A 19,266-nucleotide genomic window follows, 5' to 3' on the forward strand; every position below is an offset into this window, starting at 1 on the left:
ATCGCCAGGCAACTCTCACGGCGCTAACCCAATCCTACTCGCCCTAACCCGGATCGAGCCAGAGAAGTATTAGCACTCCAGACCCCGTGTAACAGAGAGATAGAATCGAAGTCTGCGTGATATTTGATACAACCCCAACATGAGCTTCTTTATTCCAATAGTCCCGCGGTCCAAGGAGAGCGGTCTATCATGTAGATTACATGGGTCCTTCCTAGCCCGATAAATTAGAAGGGGCAACGGTGGTCAAAGTAATCGGGAATTGACCCAGGCTCGTATCGTTCCAGTATAACGCATACAGATGCTGTCCAACATCAAGCCCAGTCCACAAAGACTCTAGCTCCCCGTCAGATGTAACAAGTGTCGCCAATGAGCCAAAGAGCCGAAAGCCAGATGTGATCCTATTCCCAGACGTTGAGTTACCACTGATGAAGCCCACACGGCGGTTGGAGGTTTGGGCTGCTGGAACAGAAAATGTTGTGTTCAACCATGATGACCCCCCTGCTGTAGTTGCGTTTGGTGAAGCGAGCCACTCATTTTTGGAACCAGGTGTGACTAAAGACATGTCAAAACCGTATGGATTGCCAAAGAGTCTCTGAATTTTATACTTACATCGCACGACTGCAGAGTCGGTAACGTTGAGCCCATCTACATCCGCAAGATATGCATACCCTTAACTTGGTCAGATTCTTTCTTGTCATCCATGTAGTTTATGTAGATCACTTACCATCCATAAAGACCAAAGGATTCCCACCGAACTGAGGACTGTATCCATACAGGGTGAAGTTCTGCGATCCCTGGTGGATTTTCCCACCCAACACAATACATGGCAGCGCAGATAAAAGCGCGAGAGACTTGAAGGCCAACATGGTAGAAAGTATTTCTCCTGAACTTGTTGTTTAGTGAGATGAACTGTCTTCCAGGAATTCTTGGACGATGTGTGCCCTCTTTAAGCTTCTTGTGGGTTGAATGAGATTTGATTCTATATATTGAAAACGTAATGTCATGCTTGTGTCCTACGCAAGCATGCGTCGTCGTCATCAACTGGGCGCAACCATCCCCATTCAGACGTGGGTCACTATCTAGATGTCCGGTGCACCGAGTCAGGGAGATCGCACAGAAGATAGATCGATTATCATGAAAAGCAAAAGTTTTTATACGTGGAGACACCAGGGTCTAAGAGGCTAGGACCACTTTGAGGAAATATATACCGCATTCGGTGATTAGTCTGGTATCCTTTCCATAATGATAATATCTTACGTGACTACCCTGTATTTTCCCCTTGATTAGTGGACCCACTAACTTGGATCTTGCTTCCTGAAACGAAGCCAGGATAGTGACCCACATGCATGATCAGGTCTATACCTATACCGGAAAAATGCCGGCAGCTCCCACTACAGTTACATGGATCTTCGTGGTATACTAGGGTCCGTTATCGATGCCCGATTCCGCGAGGTTAGGGCGTGGCTTAACATCTTTCCTAAGAGATAGTTATCTAGTGCACTAGACGCGAAACAGAAATAAACAATACAAGAAACAATATCAGGGACGAAGACTGAAACTATCGAAAGCTTCGACAAGTGCTTGGCACAGATATCTCACTCTGACCCGACATCGTAGTGTTTATGCGTCGCGTTACTAGCAAAGACTCAACTAGGTGTAGTAGGGTTGACGATGACGAATCTTATCTTCAACCTAGCAATAGCATCGGGTTAGAACAACGGAGTTCAACACGCAATCCGAGCTAAATGCTCAACTTGTCTTGGTCATAGCTTAGACATGAAGCTTAAAGACCATCCCCGTTACCACTTCTCGTGTCCATACTTTCGTCACGAGTCTATCAATCTTTCAAATTGTACAGGTTCTAACTTGAATTCCTTGTTGCGTCCATTTACAAAATGCGATTCCTAAGTGCCTTCAGTACCGGCTGGCTAATTGCTCACGTTTCAGCCATGAGTGTCCGCAATGACCTACAAGCGCATCACCATCGATCACATCGCCACTCCTTGACTCAAAGAGAAGCTTGCTCTGGCAATTCTGCTACGTCTCGTTCAACATGGTGCGACTATTCGATAGATACGGACTATGCAACAAGTAAGCCTCTCATTGACAGTGAGGAATGACATTCTAATTGCAACGCTATCTAGTTGTCCCTAACACGGGAGTAACGCGAGAATACTGGCTCGATTTGACGGAAGTAACAGTTGCACCCGATGGAGTTTCCCGGACCGCAATGGCTGTGAACGGAACCATCCCTGGACCAACGTTATTTGCCGACTGGGGCGATACAGTAATTGTACATGTCAATAATAGACTCGAGACGTCCCAGAATGGAACTAGTATCCATTGGCACGGCCTCCGGCAAAATGGTACAAACGACCAGGATGGAGTCTCATCTATAACGCAATGCCCCACTGCCCCGGGAAGCTCGATGACATACACATGGCGAGCGACGCAGTATGGGAGCACTTGGTATCACTCACATTTTGCACTTCAAGCTTGGCAAGGTATCTTTGGTGGGCTCGTTATCAACGGGCCAGCAACGGCAAACTATGACGAGGATTTGGGGATGTTATTTCTTAACGACTGGGATCATCAGGTAAGTGTGTTCAGCTTCTAAGTATTACTTGGGCCATTGGGGGGGTATATACTGACAATTATGTAGACAGTCGATGAGCTTTACATGTCTGCTCAGACCAGTGGACCACCTACTCTCGATAATGCTTTGATCAACGGCACAAATATCTTCGAAGATGGCGGTCATCGTTAAAACGTATCTTTTACTGAAGGTTTATCTTACAGGATACGTCTGGTGAACGGTGCTGTTGACACCCACTTCAAATTCATGATAGATAATCACACAATGACTGTGATTGCGTCTGACTTGGTACCTATTCAGCCGTACACTACGACAGTTTTGGATATTGGCATGGGCCAACGTTACGATGTGGGTCATAACCAAGTTCACGCAAATGTTGAGTGAAACTGAGTATCTACAGATTATTGTCACAGCCAACCAAGCATCTGTTGCTGAAAACTTTTGGATGCGTGCCATTCCTCAATCGGCTTGCTCTGGTGAGTATTCTTTGGAACTTAATTGTTCTAGTCACCCGCTAAATGGCTTTAGATGTTGAAAATGCGAACGATGTCCGCGGTATTGTTTATTATGGCTCTTCGGCCTCTACACCCTCTTCATCAGCCTACGACTACACAGACAGCTGTGACGACGAAACAGACAACCTTATTCCTTATGTTGCGAAAACAGTTTCAGAACCAGATAGTACCAAGGGCGAGATTGCAACTGTTGGCTTCAATAGCCATGGTCTCTTCCGCTGGTACCTGAACTCTACCTCCATGGTGACGAATTGGGCAGATCCGACGTTACTGCAGATACTCGACGGAGAGTCTTCTTTTGCAGAATCAAATGCCGTAATTGAGTTACCTAATGCTGGAGAATGGGTATATGTTATAATCGAGACTGCTCTACCTGTTCCGCATCCTATACACCTTCACGGACACGATTTCTTTGTCTTGGCACAAGGATCCGGTGCCTATACCTCAGACATAACCCTACAGCTTGACAATCCCCCAAGGAGAGATACAGCAATGCTCCCTGCCTCTGGGTACCTTGCATTGGCGTTCGAGATCGATAATCCTGGGGCCTGGCTGATGCATTGCCACATAGGTTGGCACACCTCGGAGGGATTCGCTTTGCAGTTTGTGGAACAATACGACAAAATTGAGAATATAACTCATGCAGATCAAGTGCAGCAAGGTTGTAGTAGCTGGGGAAGCTTCCAAAGCAGCGCCGGAATTGTTCAAGACGATTCTGGCGTTTAGATAGTTACAATAACTACTCTATTTCATAGAGAAGAGCTAGTTTTTTTGTTAACAAATGATCTAATATACCTTTACTCGAAGTCCCTTGGAGTCCTCAGGCATGACAGGGACAACAGTATCACTGGTAATCACCAAATCAGCAGCACTCGTCTCGAACAATTGCAATGTCCCAACATCATCCTTCCCCTTGACCTGCTCGGTACCGTACACCCTGAAGAGTGCCGCCAATGTAAGATAGAGCTCTGCATAGGCAAGATTGATGCCTAGGCACGCTCGTCCACCCTTTCCAAATGACACCAGATAACGTTCGAGGCGGGCGTTATCAAGCCAGCGCTCAGGCTTGAACGTGTGCGAGTCCGGAAAGATACGTTCATCATGATGGACCAGGTTACTAGTCATGCTTAGAGGCGTTCCAGGCGGAATTCTCCATTCACACTGGTTGTCATTGTCCTGGTAGATGAGTGTCTCATCAGGGCAGATGCGGTGCAAGCGGTGTGAGATGGCGTGGCTTAAACGCACGCCTTCTTGGACCACACCAGTAAGGAATGGAAGAGCCTCGAGCGCAATGAGATTGAGTGGCTGTGAGGGATCGGGGATTGCAGTCTCTAATTCAGTTTTGAGCTGACGCAGAATGTCTGGGGTGGTGAGCACAAAGTATGTCGACACACCCAGTGCCCAGGCAGTAGTGATGGTTCCAGCAGCAACAACCACTTCGCCCTCTTGCCAGAGACGGTCTGTAGACTTATCATAGTCCGAAAGCTTGCTGTTGAGAATCTCGTGAAAGATGGTACGGCGCGTCTTATCGTAGGTGTGCGTTTGATGGGCGTGCTGTATCTCAGCGACTTGACGCTTCACACTAGTTTGAAGCTGCGAGTACGCTCCCATTGCGGGGCTCAATTTGAGCAGCAATGATTCGGGCAGCTTCTTCAGCAAGTCCATCAACCATGTAAAATGCTTCAGCACATGACCGGCTTTGCCGCCCTGTAGCATTGCATCCCTGAACGACGGGTCAAAGTCTGGAGCCTCCAGACGGTGATCGCTTCTCCCAAAAGCATAGTCTTCAACAATGTCTGCAAGTTAAGATTAAAATCAATATCCGATCTGCGAGTTCAAGGAGGGTGACCTACCATTGGTCAGCGCCGCGTAAGCATCATCCAGCTTTAATGGTAAACCAGAATTGGCAAACTCGCGAAAACGTTTCAGCAGAATTGCCATGTTTCGGTCTATTAGAGGCTGCAGTGCTCTTACGCTCTGCTTAGAGAAATAGGGCGAAAGAGACGCCCTGCGTACGCGGTGCTCGTCGTGCTTGAGTGTTCCGATCAAGCTCTCATCGACACCAAAAGATCTAGTGATCCAATCCCACTTGTCGCGTTTGCGTCCGCTACCAGCATAAATCGTGTCATAGAACTCTGGGTCTGCAATGTGTATCTCGTCTGGGTTGATCCGGACGATGGGCCCTCCACGGCAGTTAGTGCAGTTCGGCAGCATTTGAACCAGAGTATTACTCATACCATATATCTTGTGAAGTCGACCGATCTTAAAGCTATACTCGGGTTCAGCGATAACATCGTACCAGAATTCATACCAATAGGTCCATGCTGCAAGATTGGGTCCCGGGAAGTGCGCAATCGGGCTTAGAAAAAGGCGATACACCGTCAGATAGCAGAAGTAAAGGAAGGAACCTACAAGCAGAGACACCAAGGTCACTGGTAGGTCTATCGTCACAAGAGCAGAGCCCAATATCGCCATTTCAAAGTTTTCTGTAATACTGGATGATGGCAACAAGTGGAATGCAAACGAATAAGTCCATAATCGAAATATAGGCGCTTGGATAAATTGTCAGCACCGTGGGGGTTCGTGACGCGGATGCGGCCGCAGTGTTTGTGCCCGAAAAGGATTTAACAATTGAACATATTGCATGCAGTAGCATTGCATACACTAGTATACTGTAAGGCCAGTTGTAGGGATCCGGGAACGAATGAGCCGCTAATGCGGTAATTGCATGCGCCACCCCGGCAGGTGAAGTACGTCGTGCTAAGCTCGCTAGGCTAACGCTAACGGGAGATTTCGCGTCCAGTACATATGTATGCAATCGACCCAACTAGCATTTGGTTGCATTGGGTGTTCGTCTAGCTTTGTTACTCTTACGGCAATTCGTTCTCAAAACTAGCCCAACCCCGATGGCCATGGAGCGAGCGGATTTTGTGGGCCTTGCATGGCCCTCAACACCCCTTCTACTCTTGTTAGGCTCTGGCATGCAGCGAGGCCTCCGCTGGCTGCTTTTACTTCCCTTTTTGGTTCTCTGCATCGCTGTTGTTTTATTCTTTCCTTATGGGTCTGACATAGCTAAGAACCACACGTTTGGCACGGGTTAGACCACACTACGGTTTTAGTCAGTCATAACTGCTACTAATAACATGATGCAATTTTCTATATCGGCTTGAAAAACTTCAATCTTCCTATTTAAGAAGATCCGTCCCCGGAACGTATACGAACTGGGAAGAATAGTAATGGAAAGAGAACTTTCTCGAGTTTCAGTTAGCTCGCTCTGTTCCTTTAGACAGGTTCGGTGGTGTCTTAGCAATGCCTTTCCGACCCGAGCAATTGGCTAAAATTGAGGCACTACACGGTTTCCATTAGGCCCCCAGCAGGCTTATCCAAGACCTCCTTCTCGAAATTAGCGGTGAAGAGAATTCTGAAGCGATACGTCATTCACGATACTGCAACAGCCCTTGCTCTCTGGTCAACCGAAGGGAGACGGAAGAGTATACTCGACGTGAATGTTGTCATGTGAAGTTCGGCGGCCGGTTGCTGGTGGGCATTAACAATTGCGCCAATGGAAAATTTCTCCCGCATTGTGTGTTTGGTCAGTGTCACATCTGGTCTCTTCTGGAATGTTATCGAACAGGCTTGCCCTCTCAAGGGGCTACGGGCTGTGTGCTAAACTTTGAACAATTTCTGGAATCGCACATGGCACCAAAACCTCCGGAGAGCACTCCAGATTCCAAGCCGCTTTGTTGCCAGACACATCGTGTGTACACCGAAAGGGACATCGATGAGTCGTCAAGTCCAGTCCTACATGGCATTTACTATCTCTGGGCTGTATCGTCGGGTAGCCGCAACGATGATCCTTCCATGTCAGGATTTTGTGAAAACCCTTATCTTCTTCGTATTCATGCTGACTATCATGTTGCTGGAGGACCTCACTATATCCTTTATTCAAAAATAACTTTTATGGCGAAACAAACAATGACGTATCTTGAGATACATGTAAACTTTCTTCGGTTCCAATCTCAATAGGCGCAGGATTTGTGGATGACTAAATCAAACATGGTCTCGTGAATTCTTTTACAGCTCTTTCATTCTCTCTGGCCTCTGCTATATCCAATCTCAAAGTTTGCAGCGAATACAGGCACATTCAAGGCGATATTCGACAACACTTTGAAAAGAGATGTTTTTGTACTCACCTTCACCCTTCACTTATTTCCAGAGAGGACGCCTCTTGAACGTTAAAAGTAAATCAATTCAACTTGTGCCCGCCGGGTACTAGAACAGTGAATACTCTGTCTGGATCGTACATCGCTTGTACCCTCTTTAAGAACTCAATGTTGTCCTTTCCATAACTCTTGATGGGATCTTGGTTTAATGCAGCATAGTTCATGTACTTGAAAGGATGATGCAAGCCTCTTTCCTTTGCAGCTGAAACAGAATGCTCCAGCACTGCATTGATACCGTTAATGACTATCTTGTCATCAGATTTGTAAGACCATTCCCACCCAAAAGAACACACTGTTGAGTGAATATTGTTAGCGCCGCCGGAAGAAGGATGCATGGCGATACTCACCGACCAAAGGTGCATCGGAACCACGGAGGCCCATGACGTTCCCTCCTTGTGTCTCTTGAGCTCTTAGAAGGTTTTGCGTCAGTGGTTGGATTCCCAGCATCGGCGCAAATCGCTCGTCCTTATCCAAACCGTTATTCAACGCTTTTTGCACTTGCTCTTCGAAAATCTCTACCATAAGCGTTAAAAGTCCTGAGTTGGCGGAGAAAGTTGCTGTTGTAAAGCTGCTTCGTATCCCAGCGGGTTCTGACTGGTTTAGCTCATCCGCGAGGTCCGACAACGAAGTCAGTCTGGCTGTGCTGGTAATCTTCGCCGTACCATACACCTCCACATCGTCCTTGAACTGGGCAAAAATAGACGGCTCGGTCCTTCCAAGAGCATCGTACTGCCCTACAGCCCAGGCAAAGCTTCCTTGCTTATAACCCAAGCCAGCGAACAGTGATACATGTGGGTCGGACGGAGCGTTGTGTGCAAACTTGACAAAACCATCAGTAAGAGCGGATGTTACCGATGGCTGAAACGGCCACACATGCAATCCTCCCCACATAGGACCCTGCTGGAATACGTCGAGATCGAAACGAGTGACAACGCCAAAGCTATTACCACCGCCGTGCAGAGCGCGGTAGAGGTCTGAGTTAGATGAGTTGGAAGCAATTGCAAGATTACCATTTGCAAGAACCACCTGGACTGATCTCAGCTTGTACTTCGTTTGCGGCATTCATGTTGTTACCTCGTAATTACGGACATTGTCACAAGCCCAGCCATAAAGACCGGAGAAGTGGCTGAGTCCTCCACCCAACAGCAGTCCGCCAACCCCAACTCCAGTGAGTCGGCCGCCTACAACGGTTCTGTTTGACTTATCAAGTTCTTTGTACACATCACCCCATTTTGCTCCTGCGCCGACCCTGACTAGACCTTCACTCTCACGCAATTCGACATTGCTCAGCCCTGCCATATTGACGGTGATGCCGCCATCAATGTTGCTTGCGCCAGGAATATCCGAGTGCCCGCCGCCACGAACAGCAAATGGGCAACTCGTGCGACGGGAGACAGATATGACGGTGGCAACGTCCTGAGGAGAGTAGACATGAACAAGACAGGCTGGCTGGGCAGATTGCTGCTGCTGTGCCCAAAAAAGCGATGCCACAGAGGATCCATTCGCAACTGTGGGGTAATGACTGTGATCGGACATATGACTGCCACGTAGCTTAACGGAAAGTGTTCCAGAAAGCAGGGTACACTGTATGCGTTAGAAAATGGCTCTATCACGCCGAGCACTTATCTTAAACACACTGCGTGATGGCAAGACCCGTAATCTGCTGTTATGGTGTTGCTGCTGCCAATTGAACTTTGGATGGCATACAGCCAAGATAGTATTGCGAGTCGCCGCATTTTCGTATAACTAATAGTCAAGAATAAGAGATTTGAGTCACCAAGTCTGCACCAGTGCTGGGAATAAAGATATTCTAGATACTAAAATAGCTAAGGCTACCCAACTGCTGATTAGAACAAATCGATGTATAGCCATGCAGGGCTAAGAGAGGCCCCTAGACTACAGCAGGACTGTTGTTGCGACATGACATACATAAGTTGCGAACGACTCGCTGCATCAGTTTCCAAGATACCCACTTACACGGGCTAGGTGCTGGAAAATGCACGCACTGTGCTTGTGCATACATACGATAGTGGGCATTTATCACCATTGCATATGGTACCCGTTATCAAGAAGATCTTCCATTGGTCTAAGCGTCCAAGTAAGATAAAAAAGATATGAGAAGGTAGGATTTGTTCTAAATTCGTACGACCCATGATTAGTGCGCTTGGGTAAAGCGGCCCGCATGGGGTCAGACGGCTGTGGCTAGCCGGATAGCAAGGCCCCTGGGCAATCACTTGCTAGGGCTTACTTCGCCAATCCTCGCAATTCCTTTGACGCTGAGCTTTGCAAGACACAACCGCAGCATCGGGTTCGTCTCACCCGTTTGTTGCTCAAGCCGGTTGATCTCGAATTCCAAGTCCCGCTCCATATCCGTCAGGCAAGCAATCGTCTTATCGAACGCTCCACTCTTTTTCAGGCAAGCAGTCAGATGCTGTTTGCTCTCTCTCGACAAGGGACATGCATTGACAGTCGCAACCGTAGGGCGTTGCCGGAATATGCCAAGGAAATGGCCACGGTATTCCGGATGATTTTCCAAGCAGTAGACAACTGGGTACGAGAATTTGCCTTCATCGAGATCTTCGCAATGCCCTTTCTGTGCTGTGTAATCTTGGAAATTCATGTAGTCGTCACGAATCTGGAAAAATCGGCCGAACAATAGTGTCAGTCTGTGAAAATCCAGCTGCGATGTCACCGAGCTCTCGGCCTGCATAATCCGAAGCAACATCCGAAACATGCCACCGGTCTTGTGGTCAATCATATTGACGTACTCAGCTTCACTTGGACACGCGAGGTTGTGTTTCCAGTATAGATCCCAGCTCTGGCCTAAATATAGGCCTTCGAGTTCTTCAAGGACTGCAACTAAGGCATTTGGGCTTAGATTCTGCACGACTTCTTGTACAGCACGTACGAACATGAAGTTCGCGGTGTTGATTGACTGAGACTGCCCAAATAGGATATGTGTTGCTGGATAGCCTCTTCGTAGTGGTGAATTATCCTCCAGATCGTCAAGAATAAGTGAAGCATTGTGCAACGTGTTGATAACAGACATGATCGAGTCCAGGCGTTCAGGCGGCACGTGAAGCCATGTGTTGAGAGCTTCTATGAGCGTGCTCCGGACGCCTTTGGAAGGCATGCTGGAGACGTACTTTGAAGGTGCCTCCAGTGCGAGTCCCGACGGCTTGTAAAACGGGTAGCCTGACACCTCCGAGAGCGAAGGCTCATCATCACTGGACTGAGAACCAAAGAAGCTTGAGTCTTTTCTCCTCTTGAAGGGAGCTTTCTGTGCATTGATGTTGGAACTGTGTGATGGTTTCCTCTTGGCCCCGTTAGGACTCTGTGAAGACATATCCTTCCACGCATTCTGTCTAGGGCAAGCCGAGCACCAGTAGTGATTTCCTGAGACAGCTAGCCCAGCGCAGTCAATCCAACGTTTCAATTCCAATGATATGTTGGTATGATTCTTATAAAGATCATCACGACGTTGGCAGAAATTGCGCTCAGCAGCGATGATCATGCGCTTGACCTCCTCTTTTGCATTGTCGATTGAGAGCCCCTTAGTCCGAATGAACAAGTCAACGGCACTGACAATCCTCTTTGATTGACCGGATTGGAGTTCTCTATACTCGCGCTCCCAGCTAAAATAATCATTTGCTAGGAGAAGCCCTTCGGTCGCTGCGCCAATGATTGGTTGTACGAGCGCTTCTTCTGCTTCCGATATGGACATCCCGAGGCTGAACTGGAGCATCGGCCAAAAGACTCTGCCAAAGATTAGTCAAGATCTTACAACAGCAAGACTGGGATTCTTACAACATTCCACCATTATCGCTTCGATATTTCAAATATTCTTCCATATTTTGCGCTTCCTTGTCGCTGTTCCTCTCGCTAATAGCGAGCCAGACATTGCGGAACGCGGCGAGCATCTTCAGGCCCAATTCTCGGTCAAGGCTAATACACTCAAGCATACACTGTGAAACAAGCTTCTTGGTCTTCATCGCCCTTGAACCTGGAGCAGCGCTGCTGACATCACTAGGATCTAAAGCAGCGCATAGTTCACCATGCTCGGCTTGCGCGTCTTCAATGCTTAAGCCTTCACCACCGTCTAGACACGCATTAGAATTGCTAATATAACCTGAAGAAAATTCAAATACCATCATGAATCAAGCCCAAGTCAGAGAGATACGCCAAGACCCCCAGCCTTTCAGGGATCGCTTCGGGATAGATCAAAGACGACCAGTTTCCCACTGGTGAAAATGAGAAATGAGTAAACTGTTCGCGGCCATCTCTCATCTCTCGGGCCCAGTCTTGTACAAAACGACGACTTGCCGCATCAGCTAAATCATCTCGAGGATGGATACGGATAGGGAGTGTTGTGAAGCATCCAGTCCGTCTTGACTCCTCGGAGCAAATCAGTTTGGATTGATATGAAAGCTGCTCCATGTTGCAATGTTTCTGTAAAAAAAAGATAGCTAAAAGAGTAGATGGGAGATATTGGTTGGTTTTACGAAGCATCGAACGAAAGCATTTGTACGCAGTCCGCTTGAAATAAGAACATGTGATCGCCGGTTCTATTTGCTCTAATCCGTCCACTCCTTCACTTTCTAGCGCTGCATTCAGCCTGGGCACAGCACCCATCACATTGCGAGAGGTTTTTTGTAACATCAGTTGTTGGAAACTATGCAAACGGCTTATTTGCGGGCTCGTCCTGCCAATCAACGAGCGTTTCTACCTGCAGTGCATGCATTTGTATCTACGGATCCAGTTCCATATTCTGCTGCATCGCGAGCGCATGTTGAGCTGCTGTAGCACGAAACCTTACTAGTCTTGTTCTAAAAAAGCGCCGACTGTACGCTATGTATGCGTGGGTGATGTTTTTCCGCCAACAATCTACTGCACGGTCCAAAATCCTTCGAGATGATTTTTCTCACTGGAGCCACTGGTAGTATTCCCCACTTATCTCTTACATGACAGCTATCTAACGCATGCTGTTTAATGGAGTATAAGGATTCTGACTACGACGCCAAACGTTTTGGGACAGCAAGTATATGTCCTTAGTTTCTGATTCGAGTTCTCGTATCATTGGAGCAATACATACAATATGGGCGGTATCATTTTTGTGGATGCACATAGGTAGGGCACTACGGGCGTTGGTGTGCAATGGCGCGCATGCAGAGCCGCGGAGCCGAGGTCTCATTCCCCACCATTTGCCCCCACGCGGTAGCGCCAATGAATCCTACGCTACTGTCAATTTGGCGTTTTTCTTGAAGGAGCGAGCTGATTTAGCGTCGCCGTCCGGATAATAACAAACGATGATAATCAACCCTCCCGCACCAGCATGATGCATGCTTCTGCGCCACCAACTCCCGCCTTGAATGATAGCGTGTATTTTAACTTGATGAGGCTTCAAGATCCGAAACTAGAAGACAACGAACTGAGAAAACCTAGGTCAGGTCTTGCCTTGGCATATATGCAGGACTCTTGGTCAGCTATGCAGAATGCTATCCAATTAATCATTTATCCCATGGGACTGCAAACGATTCCTCGACACCAGAGTCGAGCTCCAGTCCAAGGATTACAATAGTTACCATGGCAGTATCTTCTCTCTTACGAGAGTTCAGTATACCCCAGCAAGTTGGCACAGTAGCAGTGATTGTAGGTTTTTACACTCTCATTATCCAAAGCTTTTGTAGAATACTATTGACAAAATGGCCTTTGTAGTCCTTCTTCATTTTGTTATCGATTGTAGCCTATGGATGCTACCTGCACCCACTTTCCCACGTCCCAGGCCCCTTCGTGGCCAAGTTCTCTCCGGTGGGTCCCTTATGATCGAATGGTTTGCAAAAATCCTGAATCAAAAAGATATGGGGTATGAGAGCTTTGTATCGTATGAAATTCAATTCGGAACTCCAGGCTCTCCACGAGAAATATGGCAAGATCCCTCGAGGCAGTCGCTATTCAGATAGCTAGGCTGATTTCAAGTAGGACCTGTCGTACGAGTAGCACCAAATGAAGTGTCTTTTGCGACCATCGAAGCAGAAACAGCGATATATGCAAATCAAGAAGATAGTCGTTTTTCCAAAGCTGGAACGTTCTTGACTCTTTTCTCAGACCTCGTGTTGAACGCCCCTACTCTTATCACAATCCCAGATCCAGCGCTTCATAAGAGACTGCACAGAGTTATTCAGCAGGCCTTCACCCCACAAGCACTTGCAAGTCAGGAACCAATCCAAAAGCTGCACATCGAGAAGGCCATCCCCGATTTCGACGAAAGCGCTGAAGAGGGTCGCAGCATGGATCTTGCAGACAAACTGGAGACGATGTTCTGGGAGGTAATTGGTGATCTTGCTTTTGGGGAGCCATTGATGGCCGGAAAACGACGTAAGCTATACACAAACAACCCAGGGAGTAATTGCAGACTGACATTTGCCGAAGCAACATACGAAACACTGAAGCAGTTGGGTAAAGGGTCAATGCCCATGGTGGAAGCTTTAAGCTTCATGCTCGTCATGCCCGGTGTAGCCCCGGCGCTAGAGATGGCTAGAGGTTTCCTTTCAGCAATGCCGATGTCCTCTCAGCTTTCAAAGCTTGTCCCATCCAAAAAACTACGCGAGTGAGTAAATCGAGTCGATATCTATGTGCTATTGTGATGACATTTTTAGTTGCGTTGACAGGAAAGACGGCAGGGAAGACTTCCTTTCGGCTATTATGGGCAGTGAAAAGCAAGGCTTGACTCTAGACGCAGATGCGTTCTTTAGCAATGCAATGGGTCTAACGTTTGTTGCACCTTCCTCTGAGAACAGAATCTTTACTGACAGTGTCAAGTCTCGCCGGGTACCAAACTACAGCTACGACATTAGCTTCCACATTTTACCACATCTTGCGCTACACAGACGCTTACAAAACTCTCTGCACTGAGATACGTTCTTCTTTCAACAATGAAGCAGATATCACAGGTGAAAGGCTTGTACGTCTGCCATTTCTCAATGCCTGCATCCGCGAGACCTTACGCTTGCTTCCGCCAGCAAACGGTAAGACAGCGCAACGCACAGCCCCTTCGTGTACTATAGCAGACACATATATACCAGCAGGTACCATTGTATCGGCTGATCTATACACGATTCAAAGGTCGACAAAGTATTTCGTCGATCCAGCCCGCTTCCGCCCAGAACGATGGTTAGAGGGCGCCGAGAAGAATGGGTTCAATGGAGATAACAAGTCTGCTAGTCGTCCATTTTTGATTGGAAGCCGGGCGTGCATCGGTAGACATATGGCTCAACAAAGTATACGGCTCATCATGGCGAAACTGCTATGGAGGTATGACTTCGAGTTGCTAGATCGGAACAGATTCATTTGGGAACGCGATGCTGGAAGTAGTCTCATCTACACTGATTACAAACTTTCAGTGCATGTCAAAAGATTTCAATAGGAGTAGCAAAAGGCCTCGACGATCTGATGTCGCAACATTTGGAACCTCCATTGGGATATAGTAAATCAGTACTGTACGTAGCCGTTATGTATGAAGATAAAAGAAATCCGTTGGTACGGCTCTGCTCGGTTAAAAACGGTGTATGCTATCCATAGGATGTAATCGTAACTATCATTACTCTACAGCATGCTACAATGTATCCCTTGCTTATCTGGTAAGCCATTTCTGACTCCTGATCGTCAGTAATGCGGTTATAGATGACCAGCTAATGAAGCTTGCGTGAAAAAGAATGGCGAGCCATCCATACTGTAACCTCCAAGAAAGTCGCGATTTTCGACTAAACATCGAAATCCGATCCCTTCCGAAGGACTGAGAGGCCATGCCGGTATCATGGTTCTGGAGCAAAAGCTGACACTGCTTTGTTGTGTTAGTTCCATTCAGGCTCCCTATCCCTTTCTCCCCTTCTCCTTCGGTTGCTTTTCCCTTGCTTTTTCGATCATCGCTACAATCAGCGAAAAAAAGAAGAGAACGAAAGCCCGACAACAGTAGCGTAATGAAACACCCTGTCAGAATTGCATCAGGGCGAGAGACAGCCATGTACATCTGAGCGTATAGCGCTAAGGGAAACAAACAGTTACCAACGGCAGTTGATGTGAGATTGATAAGCAAGAATAGGCACCCTATACTCGTCCTCGAAGTAGCGCCCGAATTTGAACTGCGTTGAAGATGCTTTGCCTCCTCGTATATGTCAACATAGAAATAGCTTCTAGTGTTGACTTTGACATCCTTGAGAAGCTGAGTACCGAGTTGTCTGAGGATGGCTGGAAAAGTGATCTTAGAGAAGCTTGACAACAAGTACACGTACGAACTTCTTTCCCAACGCGTGTACATCAAGAAAGCTCGAGTAGCATTTTCTGGCGCGATGGTGTGAACAATAGCATTACTCTGGTACACCGTTCTCCAGCCAGCATATAGTAAGCCAAGCGTTATCTCAATATCTTCTCCATGCTTAATCGGCGTGCCCATGAAGGTGGTTTCGCGAAGGCTTGCAAGGAACGGCTTGATTGCGATTGTGCGATATGCTGAAAGGGCACCTGGAAGGATCGTGACGGCGCTACATGCTCGTGATTGTGCTGCTCGAGGGATGTTGCCACTAGTCTCGAACAGTATATCGAGCAATCGGGGAATGACTTTTTGGTCCACATTCAGCACGCTCAAATGGCCTGCCACACCTCCAATTCGATTATCGAGCACTAGCGGTGCTATCAATCGAGATATTGAATTGCGCTCCAATATGCTGTCTGAATCTAGAGAGATGATAATGTCACCGGATGCTAGGGAAAAGCCAGTGTGGATCGCGAATCGCTTGCCAAGATTTCTCTCATGTCGAATAGTTCGATAAGAAACTGCGGTGTTGGCGTATGAAGTCTCGACCGCAGCAATGTGCTTCCATGTGTCGTCTGTAGAGCCATCATCTACTACAACAACTTCCAATCGATCTTTGGGATAGGATGACTGCAGAACGGAATGCAGAGAGTACCGAATAAAATATGACTCGTTGTATACGGGTATCACAACAGTGATATTTGGGAGCGCAGCCTCATCAGCCGGTACAGGGACAGGCTCGTATGCAACCCACCATATAATGGTCCAAATGTAGTCGACGACTGTTATAACGAATACAGCGATACACAATCGTCGAATCGAGTCTGGGAATATGTCCCATGGGTTTCCGTAGTTGGTGAATATGTGCATACAGAGCCATGTCAACAATGAACCGAGCGCACTGAAGAGACCGTATGCATGTCGGGAACGCATACTGAAAGATTGAGAGTAGAAGAGAAGAAAGGATAGACTGAAGTATCAAAGAAGTAGAGTAGATGGGTCATCGTCTGGAATAAAGAAGCAGGAGACACATTACGTAGCGACATGTTACACTGGGCTCATTTCATGTGGACAACAATCGGCCCTATGTACTAGTCACCCGATACTACTTCATCATTCTCATCCCATATCCGTGTCTAGAAACGTGGCCAAAATCACTATCGATAGATTGTGACTGGAGCAAATTAAATCATCCGACATTCTGTACGCCGCAACCTGTTCTCGTATAGGTTTCGATTCTAGAGCGATAGAAAGAGCCGGACGATGATTAGCTTCCAAGCTGCATGACCAACTTTGCGACAGGGGATAATATGCTTATACTGTATCCAGTTAATCGCTGGGAAGTTCTAGATCCCAAACTCAACGATTGAACGTACAGCACCATACCGAAATCCTCGTCATAAATGCAAATTGTTAAGAGTATTAATATAGTCTGTTTTAGGTCATGGCTAAGTCGTTGATAGTTTGATTTCCTCCGAGACCAGGGAGGAAGGATATCGGACAAAAACTACTAGATGTGGGATCAAGTCAGCTGGTAATCCAAGATGTCTCAAATTGTGATATGCATCCCATGAACAAGAAAGTAGATAAATTGGGTGACCGAAACCTCTCAATATCTCTCTAAGAAGCTCTTTGGGTTAACTGTTACATGAAACATACGCAGCTTGAGTTATAATAATAGTTAATATTCTCGTGATCTAATGATTCTGGTCATGGGACCTACTACTATAACGTCAAAGTCTAGATCAGCGTATAACCAGGCTTTGATGTGTTGGCCGCATGATCGTGGTGATGCCTCGCCGAATCGAGTACATCTTTCGTCAAGCATCAGGTGTGTAATGATATAGTGTGCCAGGATTACTTCGGCCCGTAATTTAATAGAATGTGAGGCTGTGGTAACGAAAGGCTGGAGTAACTGTAGGAGCTGGGGCAGGTAAGGCAAAGATTGAAAGCTATAAGAATACACCCACCAGTGACATCTAGAGACATAATTATTCATTCCATCTCCATCAAGATTCGCCTTTACAAACCACACAAACATTTATCAAAAATGCTTTCCATCCTCGTCCTCACTACCACTTTCGCTGCTGCGGTACTAGGCAGCCCTCATAGCCGGCCACCGACGCCTATCGTGACTCCGACGCCTATCGTGACTCCTGCGCCTGATCTGGTAATACAAGTCCTCCAAAGTTTCAATTCATGAGATGCTAATTGATCGTCTCGTCCATTCAGGTTGCACGTCAATGTGGTGGCATCGCTACCCACGTTGTCGCACAGGGAGACACGCTCTCAAGAATCGCTGCTCAGCTCGGGGTTGGCGTTTGCAATATCGCTGCGTCGAATCATATCGAAAACATTAACACCATCTATGCATCGCAAACCCTGACTGTAAGAGCTTCTGGATGCGAGGCTGTCAATCATGGACCTGAATGTACGCTTCTACCTAAGCTTGCGGGAGTTCATGTAGCTGTTGCTGGGGATACCTTCTGGAAACTAGCTGCTGCTCAGGGCTTACCCGCAACTGCTATTATCACTGCAAACCCAGCTATTCCAACCAATGCGATACCTATCGGGCAAGCGATAGTTATCCCAGCGGCAATCTAGATAGTCAATTTCGACATATTGTGGATTGAGCTACAGGAAACGCACCCGAGAAAGCGATGGGGAGCGGAAAAGAGGGGTAGAGTTGGGTCAGAGCGGGTCGGGTAGTGATGGGTTCATAGAAGGGCCACAGACCAGCTCTTGAGAGCTGGTTTTAGGGCTTGGCATACTACTACTGCGATAATGGATTACATAGCAAAACTCATCCTACATTCCCGCGAACGCCGTTAGCCTTGCACCTGAATAAGTTTTATCATGCAGGTGATTTGATAGCATACTACATTGCCTGTGTACATCTTTGATAGGTTTCTTGGTATTTATGACGATTCGTGAGATAGGAGCGTCTAACTAGATGCGGAAGACTACGAGCGACCAGTGCACGTGTTTGTATTACCGGTCGGACCAATACGGTCAGTGCGTGCAACAGTTCACCCAATGGAACACTAGCTGCCCCATCAAAATATCCATCCATCATTTTTAATACGTAATATCTCCACCACTATAACAGCTATGAAGAAATTAACTATAATAATTAATTTATAAAATAAAGAAGGTTAACTTTTATACTATAGAGAGGTAACGTAGAAAAAAACTATTACTAAAAGTTCTAGTTTTTACACAAGTATAACTCGATGAATATTAGAGCAATTCCTAATTAGGATAGCTTATTATAAAGCAAAGAGGCTCTAGTCTAACCTAGATAGGCCTTATAGCTACTTAGTTAGTATAGTTAAGGTACAAAATAGCTCTAAAGTAGAGCTTTAAAAAAATATAAGTTTAAAGGTTAAATATCTCACTTTTAGACGTATAAAATTAGTTAGAAAAATATATATTATAGATCTATATATAAAGATTATATAACTATAGTTTTAGCTAAAGTTTATTATTTATTTAATAAAATAAAAAATTTAGAAAAAATAAGAGTAAGGTTAGATAAACAGAACTACTAATCTAGCTTAGTACGCTAAAAGTATATATTCTAATCTTTTTAAAAAAAAATTCATACCTCTAAAGTCTTAATAT

General features: G+C 46.5%; 8 protein-coding genes across 8 annotated transcripts; 3 read left to right on the plus strand and 5 right to left on the minus strand.

Moving 5' to 3' along the window:
- Positions 1-211: 211 nt before the first annotated feature.
- COCMIDRAFT_109893 (uncharacterized protein) lies at positions 212-866 on the minus strand (the record flags this gene model as incomplete). Its single annotated transcript, XM_007695276.1, has 3 exons — positions 212-552; positions 610-669; positions 725-866. 3 exons carry the CDS (start codon positions 864-866, stop codon positions 212-214), a joined length of 543 nt encoding a protein of 180 aa, XP_007693466.1.
- Positions 867-1,895: 1,029 nt separating this feature from the next.
- COCMIDRAFT_41581 (multicopper oxidase) lies at positions 1,896-3,837 on the plus strand (the record flags this gene model as incomplete). Its single annotated transcript, XM_007695277.1, has 6 exons — positions 1,896-2,091; positions 2,145-2,596; positions 2,663-2,762; positions 2,850-2,944; positions 2,997-3,072; positions 3,125-3,837. The coding sequence occupies 6 exons, from the start codon at positions 1,896-1,898 to the stop codon at positions 3,835-3,837; spliced, it is 1,632 nt and encodes a 543-aa protein (XP_007693467.1).
- Positions 3,838-3,897: 60 nt separating this feature from the next.
- On the minus strand, positions 3,898-5,586 carry COCMIDRAFT_109900 (uncharacterized protein; the record flags this gene model as incomplete). The annotated part of the gene is made up of 3 exons (XM_007695278.1): positions 3,898-4,907; positions 4,965-5,294; positions 5,349-5,586. The coding sequence occupies 3 exons, from the start codon at positions 5,584-5,586 to the stop codon at positions 3,898-3,900; spliced, it is 1,578 nt and encodes a 525-aa protein (XP_007693468.1).
- Positions 5,587-7,357: 1,771 nt separating this feature from the next.
- On the minus strand, positions 7,358-9,070 carry COCMIDRAFT_41583 (uncharacterized protein; the record flags this gene model as incomplete). Its single annotated transcript, XM_007695279.1, has 4 exons — positions 7,358-7,626; positions 7,682-8,360; positions 8,409-8,918; positions 8,972-9,070. 4 exons carry the CDS (start codon positions 9,068-9,070, stop codon positions 7,358-7,360), a joined length of 1,557 nt encoding a protein of 518 aa, XP_007693469.1.
- Positions 9,071-9,564: 494 nt separating this feature from the next.
- Positions 9,565-11,771, minus strand: COCMIDRAFT_109894 (uncharacterized protein; the record flags this gene model as incomplete). The annotated part of the gene is made up of 3 exons (XM_007695280.1): positions 9,565-11,092; positions 11,142-11,433; positions 11,483-11,771. 3 exons carry the CDS (start codon positions 11,769-11,771, stop codon positions 9,565-9,567), a joined length of 2,109 nt encoding a protein of 702 aa, XP_007693470.1.
- A 1,146-nt stretch (positions 11,772-12,917) lies between these two features.
- Positions 12,918-14,757, plus strand: COCMIDRAFT_41585 (uncharacterized protein; the record flags this gene model as incomplete). The annotated part of the gene is made up of 7 exons (XM_007695281.1): positions 12,918-12,983; positions 13,050-13,142; positions 13,191-13,260; positions 13,314-13,709; positions 13,764-13,941; positions 13,991-14,104; positions 14,154-14,757. 7 exons carry the CDS (start codon positions 12,918-12,920, stop codon positions 14,755-14,757), a joined length of 1,521 nt encoding a protein of 506 aa, XP_007693471.1.
- A 207-nt stretch (positions 14,758-14,964) lies between these two features.
- On the minus strand, positions 14,965-16,575 carry COCMIDRAFT_109910 (glycosyltransferase family 2 protein; the record flags this gene model as incomplete). Its single annotated transcript, XM_007695282.1, has 2 exons — positions 14,965-15,115; positions 15,173-16,575. The coding sequence occupies 2 exons, from the start codon at positions 16,573-16,575 to the stop codon at positions 14,965-14,967; spliced, it is 1,554 nt and encodes a 517-aa protein (XP_007693472.1).
- A 1,117-nt stretch (positions 16,576-17,692) lies between these two features.
- On the plus strand, positions 17,693-18,246 carry COCMIDRAFT_109903 (uncharacterized protein; the record flags this gene model as incomplete). The annotated part of the gene is made up of 2 exons (XM_007695283.1): positions 17,693-17,791; positions 17,875-18,246. 2 exons carry the CDS (start codon positions 17,693-17,695, stop codon positions 18,244-18,246), a joined length of 471 nt encoding a protein of 156 aa, XP_007693473.1.
- Between the last annotated feature and the right edge of the window lie 1,020 nt (positions 18,247-19,266).

This window comes from Bipolaris oryzae, assembly GCF_000523455.1.
Source record: "Bipolaris oryzae ATCC 44560 unplaced genomic scaffold scaffold_291, whole genome shotgun sequence".
In the NCBI taxonomy this organism is placed as follows: Eukaryota; Fungi; Ascomycota; class Dothideomycetes; order Pleosporales; family Pleosporaceae; genus Bipolaris; species Bipolaris oryzae.